Source organism: Schistocerca piceifrons, chromosome 4 (assembly GCF_021461385.2).
Source record: "Schistocerca piceifrons isolate TAMUIC-IGC-003096 chromosome 4, iqSchPice1.1, whole genome shotgun sequence".
In the NCBI taxonomy this organism is placed as follows: domain Eukaryota; kingdom Metazoa; phylum Arthropoda; class Insecta; order Orthoptera; family Acrididae; genus Schistocerca; species Schistocerca piceifrons.
Genome location: NC_060141.1, coordinates 148,348,743 through 148,369,075, shown reverse-complemented (window position 1 = coordinate 148,369,075; position 20,333 = coordinate 148,348,743). Strand labels below are relative to the sequence as shown.

The 20,333-nt window shown below is 39.6% G+C and overlaps 1 protein-coding gene across 1 annotated transcript in view; it reads right to left on the bottom strand.

Moving 5' to 3' along the window:
• Positions 1-1,478: 1,478 nt before the first annotated feature.
• LOC124795175 (serine/arginine repetitive matrix protein 1-like) overlaps positions 1,479-20,333 on the bottom strand; it is a 475,479-nt gene continuing 456,624 nt past the window's right edge. Inside the window, exons 5-7 of the mRNA XM_047259074.1 lie at positions 19,474-19,641; positions 10,799-11,092; positions 1,479-3,860 (exon numbers count right to left, since the gene is read on the bottom strand). Of these exons, the coding sequence (XP_047115030.1) occupies positions 3,567-3,860; positions 10,799-11,092; positions 19,474-19,641 (756 nt within the window). The 3' untranslated portion in view covers positions 1,479-3,566. The remainder of the gene's footprint in view (positions 3,861-10,798; positions 11,093-19,473; positions 19,642-20,333) is intronic.

Genomic DNA, 20,333 nt, shown 5'->3' with positions numbered 1-20,333 from the left:
TAGGTACACATTTCTTATTAATTAAAAAAACCTGTGTACAATAGTAATAAATGGTAAAAAGGACCACTTAAGCTGCACTGTACAGAAACTATGGTTCAGTAGTTTTGGTACTGTACACAGATGACGTAGTAAATGGTAGGATTACCGGCAATATTGGTAGCATTGGTAAGGAAATAAACATAAATGAATGTGTAAGAGAGAAACAGAGTCAATGGTTTCTTTTTTCCTTTTTCTTTTTTGCAGATAATTATGAGTAGAACTGCATATCATTCAATGTATTTTGTATCCACTTTATAAGTAATGAAAATTAGTTGATCACATAATTTCTGCATTTTTATGTAGGTTTGTTAAAGCAGTTACCTTCCATGCAAGTACAGTTTACATGCACAAACAAAAGAAAAGAAAAAAAAAAAAAAAAAAAAAAATCTTGGTGATTAATGTTGTTATTTTGTTCTCAATAGAATGTTCATTGCCATGATCAAAGACAATACGTTCCTATTGATGATGATGATGATGATATTGTTATTATTATTGATGATAAGTATGCAAGTGTTTACGAGAAACAGAAACAAGTTTCATATAAGCTCGATGAAGTATTGAAGTGATGTTTGACATGTTTATATTTTGTGTGTTTCTTGACGATATTGCATTTTCTAGTGCTATGTGATAATGTACTTCTAGTTTTCTATTTTTGCTACAGTATCCCTCGTTTCACATTGAAATCAATAATTTTTGAATAAAACTTGAAGTAAATGTCGAAATTGTCAATCTTACTATAAATACAGTTTATTTTTATTAACAGACGGGAGGATAACTATGTAGAACAAAAATATTCCATAGGTTATAGATCTCTTTATATACCCTCACTCAGTTTCTACCCAGTTCACCACTTCCAGATTGTAGAGGGTTTACTTCAGTAGGCCACAGTAGTTTCACAGCTCTTATGATGACTGTTGTAATTATTAGGATTTATTTATTCACAAGTAGACCTGAGCTTCTCACTCATTAGGTAATTTATAGCAATAAAGTATCCTGGAAATTTTTATACAGGTATTTTTCTGTAGCCTCTTTATTTCTTTTAAAAATTAGTCCTTTTACTCTGAATAGTTTATAGTGAGTGGTAAATGTCTGTTCTACTACCAGCACAAATGTGACAAGAATAATATCTATTGACACAAAATTTCGTTTCTCTTTGGGGGGGGGGGGGGGGGGGGGGGGGGATGATGAACTGCTACACTCTCGTATGAATGAGAGTGCTTTTGAAGTGGAATGCGAAGGACTCCTATCTAGTGAAAGAGAGATCACAGGAATGGGCGAAGACACAAATCCTGTGGATACAACTTACGGGAAAGTATGGAGCTTTTATTAATAAAAACATGGGCCATCACATTTTAAAATATGTGTCTTATGTTTTATAAGTGTTATTTGAAGTTGCATAATGTTAAAATTGTGTTTGCGGGAAACAAACAGAGTTGATATTTTATTGTCCCTAAAATATTTTATTTTTCTGTTTAAAATACAAGCTTGAATATAAAAGTTGTTCACATAATAATGTAGTTTTTTTTGTTTACTTCATACACATTTTTATGCTACAATTAGGAACAAGACTGTTTCTGTCTAAAGTAAAAGTTATTGAACTACAATATGTATACCAACACCAGTATATATAATTTGTTTACACTGTCTGCAAAGATGCAGGTAAGTCTTTGACATCTTTCCTCTATTTTCAGTTACTGTTAAGAACCCTTCTCATGTTTCAGTATTTCAATAGTGATTTAAATGATTATTATTTCAGACATTTTACAATATATTCGGTTACAGATTTTATATAGGAGTTCTACTTCTTTGTAGTAACAGAAACAAACATTGAGTCAAATTTACATGGTTTTTGTAAACATCTGGCTCTAAATGGCTCTTTTCTGTAGTTGTAAGCTACAATAAACTAATACTCTCAAATGACAAAATTTTGCAGAAATAGTCTTTAATTAATGAAAAATTTGCCTCACAATAAGAAATAATCAAGACTTTAAAAAACTGATTAAGAATATATATGAATCATCTTCATGGTTATGCATATTTCATCTCCTCATAACATTAGCTTTTGAGATTTTCATTTTTATCTGATTCCAATACTTTTTGACTTTTATGTTTTGCATACCATATTAGCTTTTAAGTTTACTGGCATGATCAGAATTGGTATTAGTTCTTCACATCCATACACTAAGCACAATTTTGTGTAAGTATATTATTCGTTAACCTCCATATTTACCATACATATTTATCTTTCTCTGTGAATATTAAATTAATCAGATAACTTATTTAAAATTACTGTAATATTCACTGTGGTTCTTATAAACATATACTCATGAAATACATCACCTCAAAACTCTTTCTAAAAGTAGCTGAGATCATTTAAAAAAATAAAATGACTTCGTAATTCAAAGTTGGCAATATTTTGAAATCATTGTGAGAATTTTGTCGAAGCTAGTTTTCATGGTCGAAATAATCATTATGGCACACACATGTTAATTTCACAATCACATTCAAGCTTTAAGCTACTATTACACTTGTCTCAGGTGTATTTTGGTGAGGGTATAGAACAAGGATTTTCATTTTATTACTGGTATTGCCACAGTTGCTTTCGATGAATATCAGGTGTGATACAGTAAATTATTTCTGAAATCATTCTTTCACTCTACATATAGTGAAGAAAAAATAATTAAGTAATTGACCACATTTTAGATTAAACTGCAATAAAGTTCAGAGTGAGGACAGTGGCTACTGAATAGACAAGAAAATTTTTTACATATCAAAGACAAAGCAACTATTTGGTTGGTGTGTGTTTAGATTATGGTCCTAAATCACAGTCATACTCTGACTATGGAACAAGAGTCATCTAGCACATTTATTGTGGCTGCTTAGTAATGGTTGCACCCCTGCCAAGGTCTAGTCTAAGGTTCCTAACTACATATTTAACATGTCAATTACCACCTGTAGATTTGAACATAATTTAACCACAGTATGAATAACTGCATGAATTTTTACAAAAAGGACATTATCTCATATAAATATGACATGTTAGACCAGAAAATGACAAGAAAATATGACAGTTTGAAGAGTCTAAGTTCACAGTCCTTTATATTAAATGTAGCTACAAAACTATGGGCCTATAATCAAACATTTTAATGAAAATATGATTTTACATTATTGGAGGTAATTATTATGTAGGAGCTATATCAGTATGAATCTTATACTGATGTTATTTTGCAGAGCTTGTATTTGTCATTTGTTTTAGTTAATGGATTTACCTGTAGATATTTCTGAATTCTGTTGCTTGAGTGTGTGAAACATTCAGTTTTAATCTAATAAGAATTCCTGCAACAATTTTGACATGTCTGTTCAAAAAAAAAAAAAAAAAAAAAAAAAAGTATTTTCATGCACCTAATCAAAATTTTTAGCCAATTATTAACAAAAGAATAAATTATGTTTTACAGATGTACTTGTTATTGAATTGCAGCCTTTTAATATTTTAGTACAGATAAGTTTACATGAGCTTTTAATGACATTTATCGACGCCGTGCCCCGACCTTCCCTGCACTGGTTCTAGCAGCAGGTGCAGGTTTCTTATTATGCTGCATGTTGGCACATCGGGGGATGTGCCGTTCAGCAGCAGCCTCATTAAACCGCCGCTGGCAGTGAGGGCACTGGATGTAGTCAGATGTGTCAAGTGGTGGTGGTGGAGGCAAATCTGACAGCTTCCCTCCAGCTGCCAAATGTGCCTTCATCTCCTTTGCTGCACGAATTGTTGCAATGAATTCCTCATGCTTTTTTCTCCAGTCTGGCTTTTTTGCTTGAGTTTCCTGAAAGAGAGGCATTTCCAAGTTGTTGTAGTCTAAGTAATTTATCATTTATCTGAATGAACCACACTTAAAAGTAAATAGAAAGAAAAGAGCAACCATAGCAAATGTTCAGTTAAGTCATATTGAAGGGGTTAGTCATACTAAAAGTTCATCTAATGGGAGCAGGTAAGACAGTGGCACAAGAAGAATGCATTAAAAGTCCATCCTGTTTGCAAAACATTTGGAGGAGGGATGGTTATAAGGTAGCAAAAAAGAAAATTAAAAAAAAAAATTAGCATATATACAGGGTAGCAAGAAGCAATGTAGTGCAACACATGGGCAGAAGAGAATGGTTAAAATGTAGGAGTGGTTTACAAAATTCAGAACATCAACAATAAAGAAAGTGTAGTAAGAGAACACTATTTGGAGATGGGGTGGTGTGGAGGGAGCAGAAGATAAGAATTGTGACAAGAAACCCTCACTTGTGAACTCCCAAAGCGCTGTGAAAACTGATACAAAACTTTTCACTGACACAAAAAAGGGAAACCCCCCATCACACCCCCTCATATTTAGTAGTGAGATTGCCCAGTAGATAGCCCTTAAAAAACTGAACCGAGATCAAGCATTAAAACAGGAAGAATGTGTGCTGAACTGTGAAGAAGAAGCAAAATAGAAACAGAGAATGGTCCACGCTCAAGATACGCAACCTTAAGGGAATAACAAGAACTAGGGCATTGTGGTTGTGTGGTCACTGTGTTGAACTACAAAGCCGGAGACCTGAACATGAATCTCCTTCATGCCCCCCTTTTCCATGTGATCATTGACGTATCTGTTCACTGTGTTCAAATTTGTGTGAGTAATGATGTAATGTCCATTTGGAACACCAAGGTGTAACAAAGGGACCTCCAAAAGTATTTACCTCATATTTGTTCTACACAGGTACCACATGTTACGACTCATGTGTTCTGTTTTGGATGTTTTGACTCTTAAATCCCTTTGTTGTAACATAGTTCACACCCGTTTATGTGTTGTTTTCATTTCTGTGAGAGGTCTTGCCTGCTCTCTCTTTTCATTACATTTACGTGCAGTGCTAATATATTCTTACCATATGACTCATATTCTATAATCAATTGACTATTGCCAAGATTACAGAAGGAGAGCAGATATGTCAATGACTGAGTGGAAAATTCATAAATTTGTGAGGAAATGGGGCGGGGAGGGGGGGGGGGGGAGGCATGAATTGGATTTGAACACGGATCTCCCAGTTTGCAGTCCAACACCATGACCACACAACCATGATGACATGGTTCTTGCTATTCTCTCAATGTTGCATTCACTGTATTTTTCTTCTTTTTTCATCATTCAGTACACATTCTTCATGTTTTCATGCTTGATCTGTGTTCAGTTTTTCAGGGCTATCTGCTGGGCCTTTCACCACTAAATCTGAGGGGGTGCAATGGGGAGTTTCCCTTTTAAGTATTCAGGCCATCAACGAAGTGTTGCACAACAAGGTAAACATTTGGAGTTTTAGAATATACAAAAGTAAACAATGACAATAAGAAGCTCAGACAGAAGAGAATCTTTAGAAATGTGGTGCTATGGAAGAATGGTGAAGATCAAATGATTAGACTGAATAACTAATGATGATATACTGAACTGAATTTGAGAGAAAAGAAATTGATGGCACAGCTTGTCTAAAAGAAGAAATTGGTTGACAGGGTACATCCTGAGGCATCAAGGAATTGTGTTGGATAATGACAGGAATTGTGGGGAGTACAAATTGTAGAGGGAGATTAAGGCCTGACTGCAGTAAGCAAGCAGAAATGGATTTAGGTTGCAATTTAGTCTTGTACGTGTTAAGAGGTCTGCGAAGGATAAATTGCAGTGGAAGGCTATTCTTTGGAATGAAAACTATAAAAACAACAAATTAATTTTTTCAGTAGTTCAAAGATATTTTATTTTGCAAGAAATTCTACTTTGAATCCTCAACACTCTGGAGACCAAGACTGAGCATAGCTCAGACCACAACTCTATGTTAAAGAGACCGTGTTGGAGTAAAGGTCGAGCTATGTTGTCTTGACACACGGGTTACACCTAATGCTCGAAAACTGGACTAATTTCATATGAGAATGATGTAGGGACATCTTGCTACCTGTCTCTTGACTGATGCTGCCATCTGTTGTCAATTTCTACAACTATTTTGAAAGAAACATTAGTGAATGTAACAGCTGCTGTTGCGAATGGCTGAGCCAATATCATTGGATTTCATGTGTATACTTGGTTTTTCAGTTTACTGTAATTCTGCTCCAAATGCATCACATTTGGTTGAGCAAGAAAGAAAGCCAGGAAGCTCAAGAGTAGGAAACTGCTCGACAGCTGATATTGCACTTTTATCTTGGGAAAATAATTATACTTTCTGTTATTATTTTAAAATTTGTAATCTATCAAAGCACTAAAGTAAATATGAAAAATAAATCTTGAAGATTTGTCCTTTTTATTATGTATGTCTCTTGAAGATACATCAATTACATATGTGCCAATAATTATTTAAAGAACAGGATAAATGGCTGATTTCCTGGGTTCATTAGTCTTCTAATCGGCTGGTCTCCGAAATGTTAATCCTGCCCACTTCCATAAAACTTGTATGAAGTGCGTCCTATAATATTTAACCAATTTTGCATACAATTTTATTTAAATTAGAGATCTGAAAGAAAGATGCGTGTCAAAAGTAACCTTTTTTCTCTGGTGTGTTGGGTCAAGTATAGAAGACACCAGTACTTTGTGCACGACATTGACAAAAAGCTCACTATAATTTAATAGTTATTGTACCAGACTCAACATTGTTCTCAGTTGGATTTTCATGAATGAGCTTCTTTTACACCCCAAAAACAAAATGATCTGCAGTGTCAAGAAATTTAAGAAAGCATATTGACATGCAAGATGGGTTGTCTGAAAGTGTTTGCCTGAAAGGAATGAGGTAAACTAAGCATTGTGTGATAAGATCATTCGATTCATTATTCAGATAAGTTTCTCTGCTCATTCACATTATTCACAGAAGTTTGGTGTGTGACATATCAATTCCTATATATTTTTGGTTGTAGAATCAAAATTGAAACTTAGAAATGTGGTATCATGTAAAGCTTGAGATATTTAAAATTCCATTTCATTTTAACCCTTAAGTAAATTCTGTAATTCTATTTTTTATATATGTAAAGTATAAAAACTGTCACTAGGAAGTGTTTTTTTTTGCATTATGAAGTGTCAGTTTTAAAAAGAGTCCTTAGGTGAAAATTGAATTCTTTTGCCAGAGCATTCTGAGGCAACAATGGCATTTTGTATTGAAAGCTGAATTTAGTGGCTAAGAAAGAAAAATGTGAAAGCGTGTTTTTGGTACTGGAGGCCATGAAATTTAAAGATTTGCTGTGATATAAAAGTTGTTATGTTACATACAGGTTTACAGGCTAGTTTCACAAAATCCTATTGTTTTCTATGCTTTGCTGGACAGGTGATACATCAAAATCAGTTTTAATGCCAAGATATAGCATATGAGAAAATGGAGTCATACTGCCTCCACTTCATATTAAGTAAGACCCGACAAAGTTAAAAAAAGACTGAAGTTTTCAAATATTTCGAAGAACATGTTTAATGTTGTTGTTTTGTAAAACCTGAGTTGTTGTTAACGTAATAGTAATGATTGTTAGGTTAGGACCAACTGTACCCAACTGAATAAAGGCAATCCTTGTTCCATTAACATGGTGAAGTTTGTGTCCTATGCTGAAAAATGTGTGTAATGCTAAAGGTAGAAAAACAGTTTTATCACTAGTACAGCAAGAGCACATATAGAATAATATATCTCACACAATCACTGATAAAGCCTTAAAAATGAGATGAAATGTGTCTAGCAAAATAAATACACAAATAAATTGCCTTTATTCAGCTGAGAGTTCTAATCTAAAAATCATTAATATAACATTTTCAAAGAAGCTTTTCCCAAAATCAGCTAGGACATGTTGAAAGAAGATGTGCTTACTAGACCACAAACCAGAAAAACTTTTGAGAGGTGAGACCTTCAATGCTAAACTCATGGATGTTGAGTTATATGTTTGAACTTATTTCAGAGCCTCTGTTCATTGCTTTCTGGACAAGACTATGTTTCTACAGAGACTGATCTGTTGATAGTGCAGCTGATGTGGCATGGACTCAACAAGTCATTGGAAGCCCCCACTGCCTTCACAGCCATCCATAATCACTAAAGTGTTGCCGGTGCAGGATTTTGTGCATGAAATGACCCCTCTATTATGTCTCATAAAAGTTCAATGGGATTCTTGGCAGGTGATCTGGGTGGCCAAGTCATTCACTTTAATTGCCCAGGCTGTTCTTCAAACTAGTCATGAACAATTTCAGCCTGGTGACATAGTGTACTGTCACTCATAAAAATTCCATCGTTGTTTGGGAACATGAAGTCCTTGAGTGACTGCAAATTGTCTCCAGGTAGCTGAATATATTCATTTCCAGTCAAAGGTTGGTTCAGTTGGACCAGAAGGTCAAGCCCACGCCCATTCCATGTAAACAAGCCCACACCATTATGGAACCACCACCAGCTTGCACAGTGCCTTGTTGACAACTTGGGTCCTTGTCTTCATGGGGGTCTGCACCACACTTGAGCCATACCATCAGCTTGTACCAACTGAAATAAGGATTCATCTGACCAGGGCACGGTTTACCAGTCGTCAAGTGTCCGACCTATAAGGTCACGAGCCCAGGAGAGGTGCTGCAGGCGATGTCATGCTGTTAGCAAAGGCACCCGAGATGGTTGCCTGCTACCATAGCCTATTAACACCAAATTTCTCCACACTGGCCTAATGGATACATTAGTCTTAAGCCCCACAGTTATTTCTGTGGTTACTTCATGCAGTGTTGTTTGTCTGTTGGCACTTACAACTCTATGCAAATGCCACTGATCTCAGTTGTTTAGTGAAGACTGTTGCCTACTGCATAGTATGTGGTGAGAAGTAATGCCTTAAATGCACCCTCTTGACACCATGGATCTCTGAATAAGAATTCCATAATGATTTCAGAAATGGAATGTCTCATACACCTGCCTCCAACTACCATTCCGCATTCGAAGTCTTAATTCCAGTTGTGCAGTCATAATCACTTCGGTAACCTTTTCACATGTATCACCTGAAGACAAATAACAGCTCCACCACTGCACTACCGTCTTACTCTTTGTGTAAATGGTGCTACCACCAACTATATATATGCATATAGCTGTTGCAGGACTTCTGTCACCATAATGTAAATGGGGTGTAGAATTTCTGTAAAATAAACTTTCTACATTTGCACACAGATTTTTTTCCTGCAAACCTTTGTAGCTGTTAGCAATCAACTGAGTTAAAGCTTCAAGGAAACATTCTTACTGTGGAACATTAGAATTTCTTGTTTAGAGAGACTGATGAGATACCTTACGAAAGAAAAGCATCCTCATACCATTTCAGCAAATAAAGTGACATGAAAATGGATTTTAAATATTTTTCAATGTAGTACTCGGATAAAAAGTTCTCAGTTAATGTGTTGCAACAATTTAACCGAGATTTTTTAATCAAAATGAATCAATTTTGTAATGTGTTATCATTTCTTTTATGATTATTGTTTTGATGAAATAGTAATATGATTATTTTGATATTTGAAGCAAATGTTTGATTAATGTTACAGTGAGGTGAGAAAACTCATGAGACAGTTATAGGCACTTCCACAGGACAGGCAGTAGTACTGCATGCTCAACGTATAAATGGGCAGTGCATTAGTGGAGCTGTCATTTGTACTGAGGTGAGGTTTTCAACGTGACTATGGCCGCATGATGAAAATTAAGGAATGGTAGTTGGAGCTAGACACATAGGACATTCTAGTTTGGAAATTGTTAGGGAATTCAATATTTTGAGATCCACTGGTGAGTGTGCTGTGAACACCAAATTTCAGGCATTACCTCTCACCACAGACAATGCACTGGCTGATGTCCTCCACTTAATGACCGAGAGCACTGGCGTTTTCTTAGAGTGTGGGGCATATGACAAACCTTCTGCTAGCATAGTGCAATGAAATTTGGCATTAACGGGTTACGGCAGCAGACGGCTGATGCAAGTGCTTTGCCAAGAGCACGACATTGCCTGCAGTGCCTCTCCTAGACTCTTGACATATCGATTGGGCTCTAGATGACTGGAAAACCGTGGCCCAGTCAGATGAGTCCCGATTTTAGTTGGTAAGAGCTAATGGTAGGGTTTGAGAGTAGTGCAGACCTCACAAAAACCGTAGACTCAAGTTGTCAAGAGGGTACTGAGCAAACTAGTGGTGGCTCCTTAATGTTCTTTACATGAAATGGACCAAGTCCTCTAATCAAACTGAGCCAATTGTTGGCTGGAAAGGGTTACCTTCAGCTACCTGGAGACTATTTACAGGGATTCGTGGAATACACGTTCCCAAACTACAATGTTATGTCACCGGGCCACAATTATCTGTGATCGGTTTGAAGAACATTCCAGACAGTTCGAGTGAACAACTAAATCACCCGACACGAATCCCGTCGAACATTTGCGGGGACATAATTGAGAGGTCAGTTCGTGCTCAAAATCTCAGACGTGCAACACTTTCGCAATTACGAATGGCTGCAGAGGCGGCACGGCTCGACATTTCTCCAGGCACTTCTGACGACTTGTCGAGCCTGGGCCCCGTCGAGTTGCAGCACCGTGTCGCGGAAAATGAGGTCAGACACAATGTTAGGATGTTTCGGTTTTATTGATATTCACTACATATTGAAAATAAAATCAGTAAGAGTTTATTATTGTTTTGTATCTCAGAAATGCGACGTAGTAGAGAAAATCTCGTAGCCTCTCTGAATTCGACATCTGAAAATTAGGGAAATCCACCCACTTAGAAGTCTGATTCAGAAAAACGTTAGTTACCTTCTTTGCTGGCGGGCCCTTGAGCAGCATCTTCCTGACGAAAGTCTCTGCCTCGGTGCCCTTGACGCGCTGCTTGACCGGGTCGAACACCTTGCGCTTCTTGGTGGTGGTGCGCCGGCAGATCTCCTCGTGCTTGGCGACACGGTCCGTGGCGAAGTGGCGGCCGCAGTTAGAGCACGCGACCAGGTCGTCCCGCGGCGGCGCCGACGCCACGGCGCGGAGGGACCCGCCGCCGCGCTGGCGGCCGCTGCCCGACGACGACGAGGCGGCCGACGGCGTCGGCGTCGGAGGCTTCTGCCGGCACGACGAACAGGCCACTAGTCATTCGCGCAGGCTTTATTGTTCGAGCAAAGTCGGAATTTTCTGGAAACTGACATCTATAAACGTGTGTTTGCACGGTGGTCACTTCGTTAGTATTAGGTTGGCGCATAAGTTCGCAGCGATTTTGTACTGCATGTTGCTATGGGCTTATTTATCGATTGTCCTTTTTTGTACTTCATAGTTGCTATTTGAATTTGCATATTGTCTCTTAGAGATAGTGAGTTGAGCTAGAAAATGGAGTGCCAAATGGAGAAATCGGAACATTTCCGACATATTCTTCTGTTTGAGTCCAGTAGAGGGGTGACAGCAGCGGAGACAGCCGGAAAGATTTGTGCAGTGTGTAGCAATAATGCCATTCGACAGAGCACGACAGCAGAATGGTTTTCTCGTTTTAAGGACTCTCCACGTTCAGGAAGATCTACTGGGATTGATGAAGATCCTTTACATGTATTAATCCACAATGATCAACGCCATTGTACTCGAGAGCTGGTAAATGTGATGAACTGTGATCATTCCACCATCGTGCGACATTTGCATGCAGTGGGCAAGATTAAAAAATCAAGTATATGGGTACCGCAAGCTCCAAGCCAAAATCACAAAAATCTCCGAGTGGCCAAATGCGCATCTCAGACTGCTCGTCATCAATTGGCTCGTGGAAAACACTGACCATTCCTATACCATATCGTTACTCATGACGAGAAATGGAGTCTTTATGCTAACTTGAGGAAAAGAAAAGAATGGCTGAGCCCAAACAAAGCAGCAACCCCCCATACAAATACCTGTGCGCATCTACAAAAAAATATATTATGTATCTGGTGGCACAGCGACGGTATGGTGCTTCCCCGAGATGTAGCCATCATTGCTGACATTTATTCTCAAAAACTGAGACGTCTTGCAGACCCAGTCCAAGAACAACGACCAGGAAGGCTGCATGAAGTCGCTGCAGCTTAGTCGCATTCAAAACACTTATACCAATGTTTACCAGAGGCAGTTCACCCATAGCACATGCTTGCTACGGGTCTCGTGTTGCCAGGAGCCTTGCATGGTACTGCCTATTTTTTCTGGGGGAACATTAAACCTAAGCAGTTTTAATTTGTATACAATATGTGCGCATAATTGTGCAGTGATCTTTGAAGCACTGGAAACAATAGCCACTCACATGAACTTGCATATTTTCGAGCGTTTAAAGAATGCATTCGGAACAATTTTATTGTATCAAACCACATTTCACATATTACAAACTGACTCTAGAGTTTATTTACATATTCTGTTCCACCATAATCTGCTGTGCATTATTACGAACTTGTGCCAAAATATTGCCATTACAGATTTTTTGCGTTACACTGTTAATGGACTTAGTCTCAAAATGTTTCTTGATATGTCCTCGCGCCATACTGCCACTCAGTGAAACAGTCTCACAGCCAACATACTGTCGAAGTCTGTCAGATTTTCGTTTCAATTACAGATGATAATATAGCTCACGCTGTACTGTTTTTGTGGTCCTGTTTCATGTCCTTTTCATAAATTCTGAGTTCAGACCGAGTGTCTTTACGGTGACTTTGTTGGTGAGACTTATTACTGGTAAACGGCGAGTTTTCTTATATGTAAGAAAGTAATAAGAGTCAACTGTGACGTGTACTTTTAGTGTCTTCTGTGTTGATCATATTGCTCAGAGAACGGTTCAAAATTGATTGTGCATAAAATCTGTTACTGCTGAATTTAGTAAAATAAAATGTCGTTAGGCTATCCATTCATTCATACACACTATCAGTTCACGTGACATGTTCCCTGGTTATCTGCAACAGGTTTCTTAAACACGTTATAATGATATTACATAAGTATTTGTGATACTATGTTTAGATGGTTCAAATGGCTCTGAGCAATATGCGACTTAACTTCTTAGGTCATCAGTCGCCTAGAACTTAGAACTAATTAAACCTAACTAACCTAAGGACATCACACACATCCATGCCCGAGGCAGGATTCGAACCTACGACCGTAGCGGTCGCTCGGTTCCAGACTGCAGCGCCTAGAACCTCACGGCCACTCCGGCCGGCACTGTGTTTAGAAATTTATGACATTTCAGCTTTGTATACTATACTACTACTACTACTACTAATAATAATAATAATAATAATAATAATAATAATAATAATAATAATAATACATGAAAAAGGTATAATGACTGGAAGAAAAGATAAGAAATTCCAGCAATTATACGCAAATATAAAGTACAAGTATACTGTGTGTACCTCCTAAGAAGCGTTAGGCGCATTTTCTCCCATATTTCGGCAAATATTTACAACTTTGTTTTTGCAGTGAGTGGTTGGAATCAGTCCAAACAAATACTGCTCATCATGTCTTTCGTGCGACGCACAGTGTCAACGGAAAGCGTCTTGTTGGTTTCCCTTTGCAAAAAGATGTTTAAAAAAACCGGAATTTTAAGTGTCAATAAAGCGGTCCCAGATTAGTCTAGTGTTATATTCGTTTTATGTTATGTATTAACGGGGACAGTGAAACACGAAGAATAAGCAGTACTCTGTTAGCGACAGCACCGCCATGCAGCAGCGCTGCTCAGTGGCTGCTGGACTACTGGTTATTGTTGGTATTTTACTGTCGCTGTTCATACACATCGATAAAACGAATATTGCACTAGACTAAACTGGGTCTGCTCAATCGAATGGACACTTAAAATTTCGTTTAAAAAAAATCTTTTTGTAATAGGAAACAAAACGATGCTTTACGTTGAATCTGGGTGTCGCGTGAAAGATTTGATGAGCAGGATTTGTTTGGACTGATTCCAACCACTCACTGCAAAAACAAAGTTGCCGAAATATAAGAGAACATGCGCTTGACGACGCTTAGGAGGGACACGCGGTATACACACATCTTTATCATTTCTCAATAGAATTCTAACTCTAACCGTATTATACATCAGATCCGTTCGGCTCTCAGTAAAACTCTAGCAACAGCACGATCTGTGCGTGATAACAATTTCAATTTCCACATGAAGTCCTATGCTTTTGTGGGACTCCGTAGGACTCGAGACACCGTCTCGCATGTTGGTTACCAGTTATTTAGTTATATGGTCTACAGCATGAACGAAATTTATGAAGTAAATAGGACTTATTGCGTCTTTTAAGTCTCTCTACAGTAAAAATAAACAACATCTATACGAACTAAAAAACGTAATATAAGATATAAAAGCCTGCTCAGCGTATGTTCTTAATATATTAGGCAATAATAGTTGTTCTTACTGTTATCTGAAAATGTGACTACAGTAACTTTTGAGGTGCTTGACGCTTTAGCTGTATGCATTCTTTATGCCCTGAACCTTGGAAGTTCCCTGTCGGATTTTTGTTTAGAATATTTCTAGTTGCCCAGGAATCAGGGTTTCTTGATACAAGTCCATCTACAGCGATGTTGCCCCCGCTATCACTGTTTAGAAAACTATGTCGTACAATATCAGGTGAACAGATTTCTACATTCGCATCTGATTGAGGTTTGCCTATTCTATGCAGCCAGCCGGGGTATGGTCCACATCCAATTATGAGATGGATAATGCCTCTACTTGGGCTCATACAATGCAGTTTCTTCCTTTCTCGAATGTCATCGAACAGTTGATACATACGACGTCAGTGCCTTGTCCCAGGTCCTCTGCCATGTATTGGTTCTGCAGGTCCTAAGTAGTTGGATTCCCCAGTGATCTGCCTTACTTGTCAAGGTCCACTTTCCGCAACCAGTAGCACGTAGCTCTGTAGCTGATGATTATTTTTGCAAAATATGTTCGCAAAATTACTAAAAGTGCTACTATTGGTGTTATACCAAGGGCTCCCGTAAGTCTTGGTTGCATGCTTTCCTGCATACGTCTTTGGTTTGGTTTCAAACGATGATAGCGTAGCGCAGCTGCTGGGCCCACACCCAACAATGCCACAAAGATGGCAATATGATACAGTTTCATTGCTGAGAAAGATAATTACTAAGCCACAGCCCCAAGCCGGGTCAGCTTGTGCACGATTTTGCAGTCTTTCTCGATGACTTTACTGAGATGAGCTGAGAAATTTCGTTTTTCCGTCTAGGTTCGATCCTAAAGATCTACACACATGAGTTCTGTGGATATAATTTGCTCCTAATTTGAGAGTAGCAGCAAAAAAGCTTTCTTGTGGGCAGCTGTTTTGAGTTCTTCGTTAACGCACCATAGCTGCAACCGTGATAGAACTCTTGATTTTGCCTCCGGTTTTGCCCAACTACTAGAACGTCGTCCGCATCGCTACGACACTATCTACATGAGAAGTAGTCAACCTTTTTTTACCTTCTTCGTTAACGCACCATAGCTGCAACCGTGATAGAACTCTTGATTTTGCCTCCGGTTTTGCCCAACTACTAGAACGTCGTCCGCATCGCTACGACACTATCTACATGAGAAGTAGTCAACCTTTTTTTACCTGCAGCTCGTTTTAGCTTCTCCGTTAGCAGTAAAATTTTCTAACCGCTCAATCCTTTCTAATAAGGGGAAATCCCCGTTGCACCCCATCAGATTTAATGGTAAGATGGCCCGGTGGATATCCCGTCAGGAACTGAACATAGATCAAGCATGGGAACAAGGAGGCGGTGTACTGAACTGTGAAAAAAAAAGCAAACAGAAACAATGAACCGTCAAGCTCAAGATGTGCAACATCGAACGAAAATGAGTAGCCATGGCGTCGTGGTTATGTGATTAGGCTATTGGACTGCAAAGTGGGAGATCCAGGTTCCGATCTCCTTCGTGAGCCATATATATATTCACAACGTTATTAACTGTCCGTCCGGTTATTGACTTACCTGTTCGCTATGTCCAATTTTGTGTCGTGGTGTAACGTCCGTTTGCAACAGCAACGTGTATCGAAGGGACCTCCAAGCGTACGTACCTCCTATTTGTACTACACAAGTACCCCATGTTATGACACTTAACGTTCCGTTTTGAAAGTTTTGGCTCTTGAATTGCTTTGTTGTAATATAGTTCACACCCGTTTATTTGTTGTTCGCATCTCGCCTGCTCTCACTATTCATCACATTTACTTGCGACAATAATACACTCTTACGACTTGACTCATTCTATAACGAATATATAGTATGACAACTGTAAAGACTACTATTGCCAGGATAATTTGTAGAAATAAAAAAATATAATAATTCATTACACCTTCTTCCAGTTTTCATTCTTGATCTGTGTTCAGTTTTTGTCGTACTATCCACTTACCATTAAATTTGCGGTGTGTGTGTGGGGGGGGGGGGGGGGGGGGGGGCGATGGGGGAATTTCCCTTGCAAGTAAAGGTGATTTAGTAAAGTAGGGAAGTAACTGTACCTTTCGAAATTTATGAAGCAGAGTTGCAGCAAATTAAAGCTTATAATAATAATTAGTTACCACATACTTAAAGTCAAATTTTATGAAAACTCAGTGGAAATGTTTTAAAAATCCTACCGTTTGCCGCCCACCATGAAAGCTAGAACGCGCATTAGTGGGCGGTAGTGACCAGGCTGAATACCACTGATCTGCATCATCCTTCCTATCCATTACGGCTAGCAAGGGCACACTGGTTAGATTTTTAAAAAATTGGGACATTATCTTCACATATTACAAGAAAGTATAATATATTTAAAATCTTACGTGCAATTACAACATATTTAAAACCTCAGTAAATATTGCTAAAATAACGGCTATGGGCCCCACGCGGCCTTAAACTGGCCCTATTGATCACAGAACAGAAGAACACGTTTTGAGTTTCCGTGTTCTGATGGAGGTAGAACAAGTAACCATTTGGTAGCATTTGTACACAGTTGAGCAAGTCACACGCAGTGTTACTGTGAGTACTCCAGCGTGGAATTATTGCTAGAAGGCTGGAGTGGTATTAAGTGATCGGGACAAACACTTTACGCAAAGACGCAGCCTGGTTGGCAAGTGAGAGTTGTGATGGGACAGGTAAAGGGCTAGAAGTGGACGACTCAAGTAGGGCAAGGTCTTTCGTCCAACATATTTTGTACAGAGTGTAACGAAAATGATACCGACAATCTTCGAGTAATTGTAGAGGACATCTTGAACAAATTGAAGACAGGAACCCATGTTCAGAAACGTTGCCCAATGACGCCGCACAGCTACTGGGAACCCGTACAAGACATGTCTGAGCTTGTACATTGATGGACGGCAAGCAGTGTCGTCGTTACAGGCGAGGATGCGTTCCAGTCCATCTAATATCCTGAGTGGCATCAGGCCTATCGCTAGGAGGTCAGTACTCAGTCCGTTAGTGCAAAAAATTATGCGTCGTGACCTATCGGCAGGCGCGTACAGGCGCTCGAAGTCTGTCGGCATCGCTTTGTACTATCCTGTGTTGTGACATGAGTCACGAAGGAGATTTGTGCGCGGAACTCCCACTTTGCAGTCCAATAGCGTAATCATATAACCACGAGGCCAGGCGTACTCATTTTCGTTCGATGTTGTACATCTTGAGCTTGACGGTTCATTGTTTTTATTTGCTTCTTTTTTCACAGTTCAGTACACCACCTCCTCGTTTCCATGTTTGATCTATGTTCAGTTTCTGACAGGCTATCCACTGGGCCATCTTACCATTAAATCTGAAAGGGTGCAATGCGGATTTCCCCTTTTTGGAAAGGATTGACCGGTTAGAAAATTTTACTGCTAACGGAGATACTAAAACGAGCAGCAGATTAAAAAGGTTGACTACTCCCCATGTAGACACTGTCGCAGCGATGCTGACGACATTCTGGTAGTTGTCTCAGAAGACACTAGGGCAAAACTGGAGTCCTTAAAGTGCGATATGAAGTCGCGCACGGGCCTGCGACCATGACGTGAACTTGAAGAGACTTATGCCGCTGTTGAATAGGTCACTGGAATAACTAGTCACCTGCTTTTCAAAAATTCTTATTTATTGACGCGTTTCTCAACTTGATTTCTGATATTGAAGGCTTATTTATTGACGCGTTTCTCAACTTGATTTCTGATATTGAAGGCTGATACATATAAATATGATCTGAACTAAGACCTTTATGATGCTCTCAAAATGGGCTGTGACTGAAACGCATCAATAAATAAGAATTTTTGTATAGCAAGTAACCAGTTATTCTAGCGACTTACTCAACAGTTCCGGCCGTGGTGGCCGAGCGGTTCTAGGCACTTCAGTCTGGAACCGTGCGACTGCTACGGTTGCAGGTTCGAATTCTGCTTCGGGCATGGATGTGTGTGATGTGCTTAGGTTATTTAGGTTTAAGTCGTTCTAAGTGACTGATGACCTCAGATGTTAAGTCCCATGGTGCTTGCTCAGAGCCATTTGAACCATTTTTTTACTCAACAGTGGCGTAAGTCTCCTAACGTGTATGAGTGAGTAGTTTCGGTGAGAATATAAGTCGAATGGATGGCGTGAAAAATTAGGAGAGCAGAGACAAAGAGTGAAATATTAAGAAGGAAATGAAACTGGATAGGACAAATTAAGGAAGATGGAGGGGCTGATAAAACGTGTTAGAGGGGTTTGTGGAAGGGAAGATGAGACGAGGAAGAATGATATATCAGATCCTTGACGATGTGCCGTAAGGCAGCACATACAGCAGCATTAAGAAGGAAGAGGGAGATAGCCCGAAATTGAGACCAAAAGGACTCGCCAACACAATAGCAAAGTTATTTTTAAGGCCATCGTATTCACCGTTGCCTGTAGAAATTATTTATTCCACACTTTCGGTGTAATCAAGCAATAGCGATAGTTTTTGCTCCAGCACATGTCAGACTTAAAATCTTCCGACATGTATACATGTCATCGCCTTCGATGAGTGTCGTCTTATACCAGCAGCAGAACTTGACAGTGCCTCATCATGCATGCCCCCTGTTCCCCAACGTCGCATGTGATAAGGAAGCACTTGGGTGAAATTTGGGCCAATTTTGATGGCCTGCTAAAGGAATGTTTATGCAGTACTTACATTAAAAGAAAAAACTCATTTTCACGATCACTAGATTTAATTTTAAGATTCTTGGCAACAGGGCAAGAGTCGGAGGCAAGGGAACTAATGTCCGAGGGAAGCGAGGGGCCGGCCGCGGTGGCCGTGCGGTTCTAGGCGCTCCAGTCCGGAGCCGCGCTGCTGCTACGGTCGCAGGTTCGAATCCTGCCTCGGGCATGGGTGTGTGTGATGTCCTTAGGTTAGTTAGGTTTAAGTAGTTCTAAGTTCTAGGGGACTGATGACCACAGCAGTTGAGTCCCATAGTGCTCAGAGCCATTTGAACCATTTTTGAAGCGAGGGGGGCGGGGGCACCAAAGGCAATGCCGCCATTGTGGAAGATATTCTCGAACCGGCCGTGGCGGTGGAAGCTCACCTTGGCTGCGGGCGTAGTCTTGCTGGCGGTGGAGGCGTTGGAGGCGGTGCGGGTGGCGGTGGTCTGGTGCTGGGGGCTGGTGACGCTGCCGCCGCTGGCCCGCGACGTCGAGGAACGCTTCGAGCCCGTCGAAGCGTTGGACGCGGCTGCCGGCGGAGTCGCCTTTACCTGTGCACATCCGCCTCTTTCAGGGAACGTCCACAAAACGTTTTATCATCGCACGTTGCGAGACATTTTGTCGCAATTTGTGTAATTCCGCGAGAGAACTCATTTTCCTGCGTAATCTGTTTCTGTTTTGAATAATCACTTCATTTCACGATTTAGCTATTAGCTAAATTCGTCCTGTGATGCAAGTCACGGAGGTAGCTTGAAAAAGTTGAAAGGAAACGAAATGAGCTAAAAGTTAATCCTGAAATAATGTCATTATTTCAAAATAAAAGCAGCCTTACGCAGGAAAATAATTGCCCTCAAGAAAAGAATTCACAGCAGTTTTGGGCGCATGAATACAAAAGACTACTGATATAAATTCTTAGTGGCGTCTGGCTGGAAGACTGACGTACAATTTCACACGTGCGAGCTCGGCCGCCACTTTTGGCGGTAGCCCAGCCTCCAGAAGTAGGTGGCTTTGGTACAAGTAACAGCTAGTTGAGAGTTTTCGCCTAAGGAATGGAGTCAGCTAGCTTTAACTGAAATTACAATAAACTGTGAGATGGTTTTTCGAAAATTAATGTACTTCTGTTCATGTGATTGTGGGCTCTCTTGTTCCTGAAGATTATCTTGAGACTTCACAATCGAAACATTCAAGGTCGTTGACTGAAGTCAGTTAGCAGTTATCTGAAGTCGAGAAGAGGCATTTAATT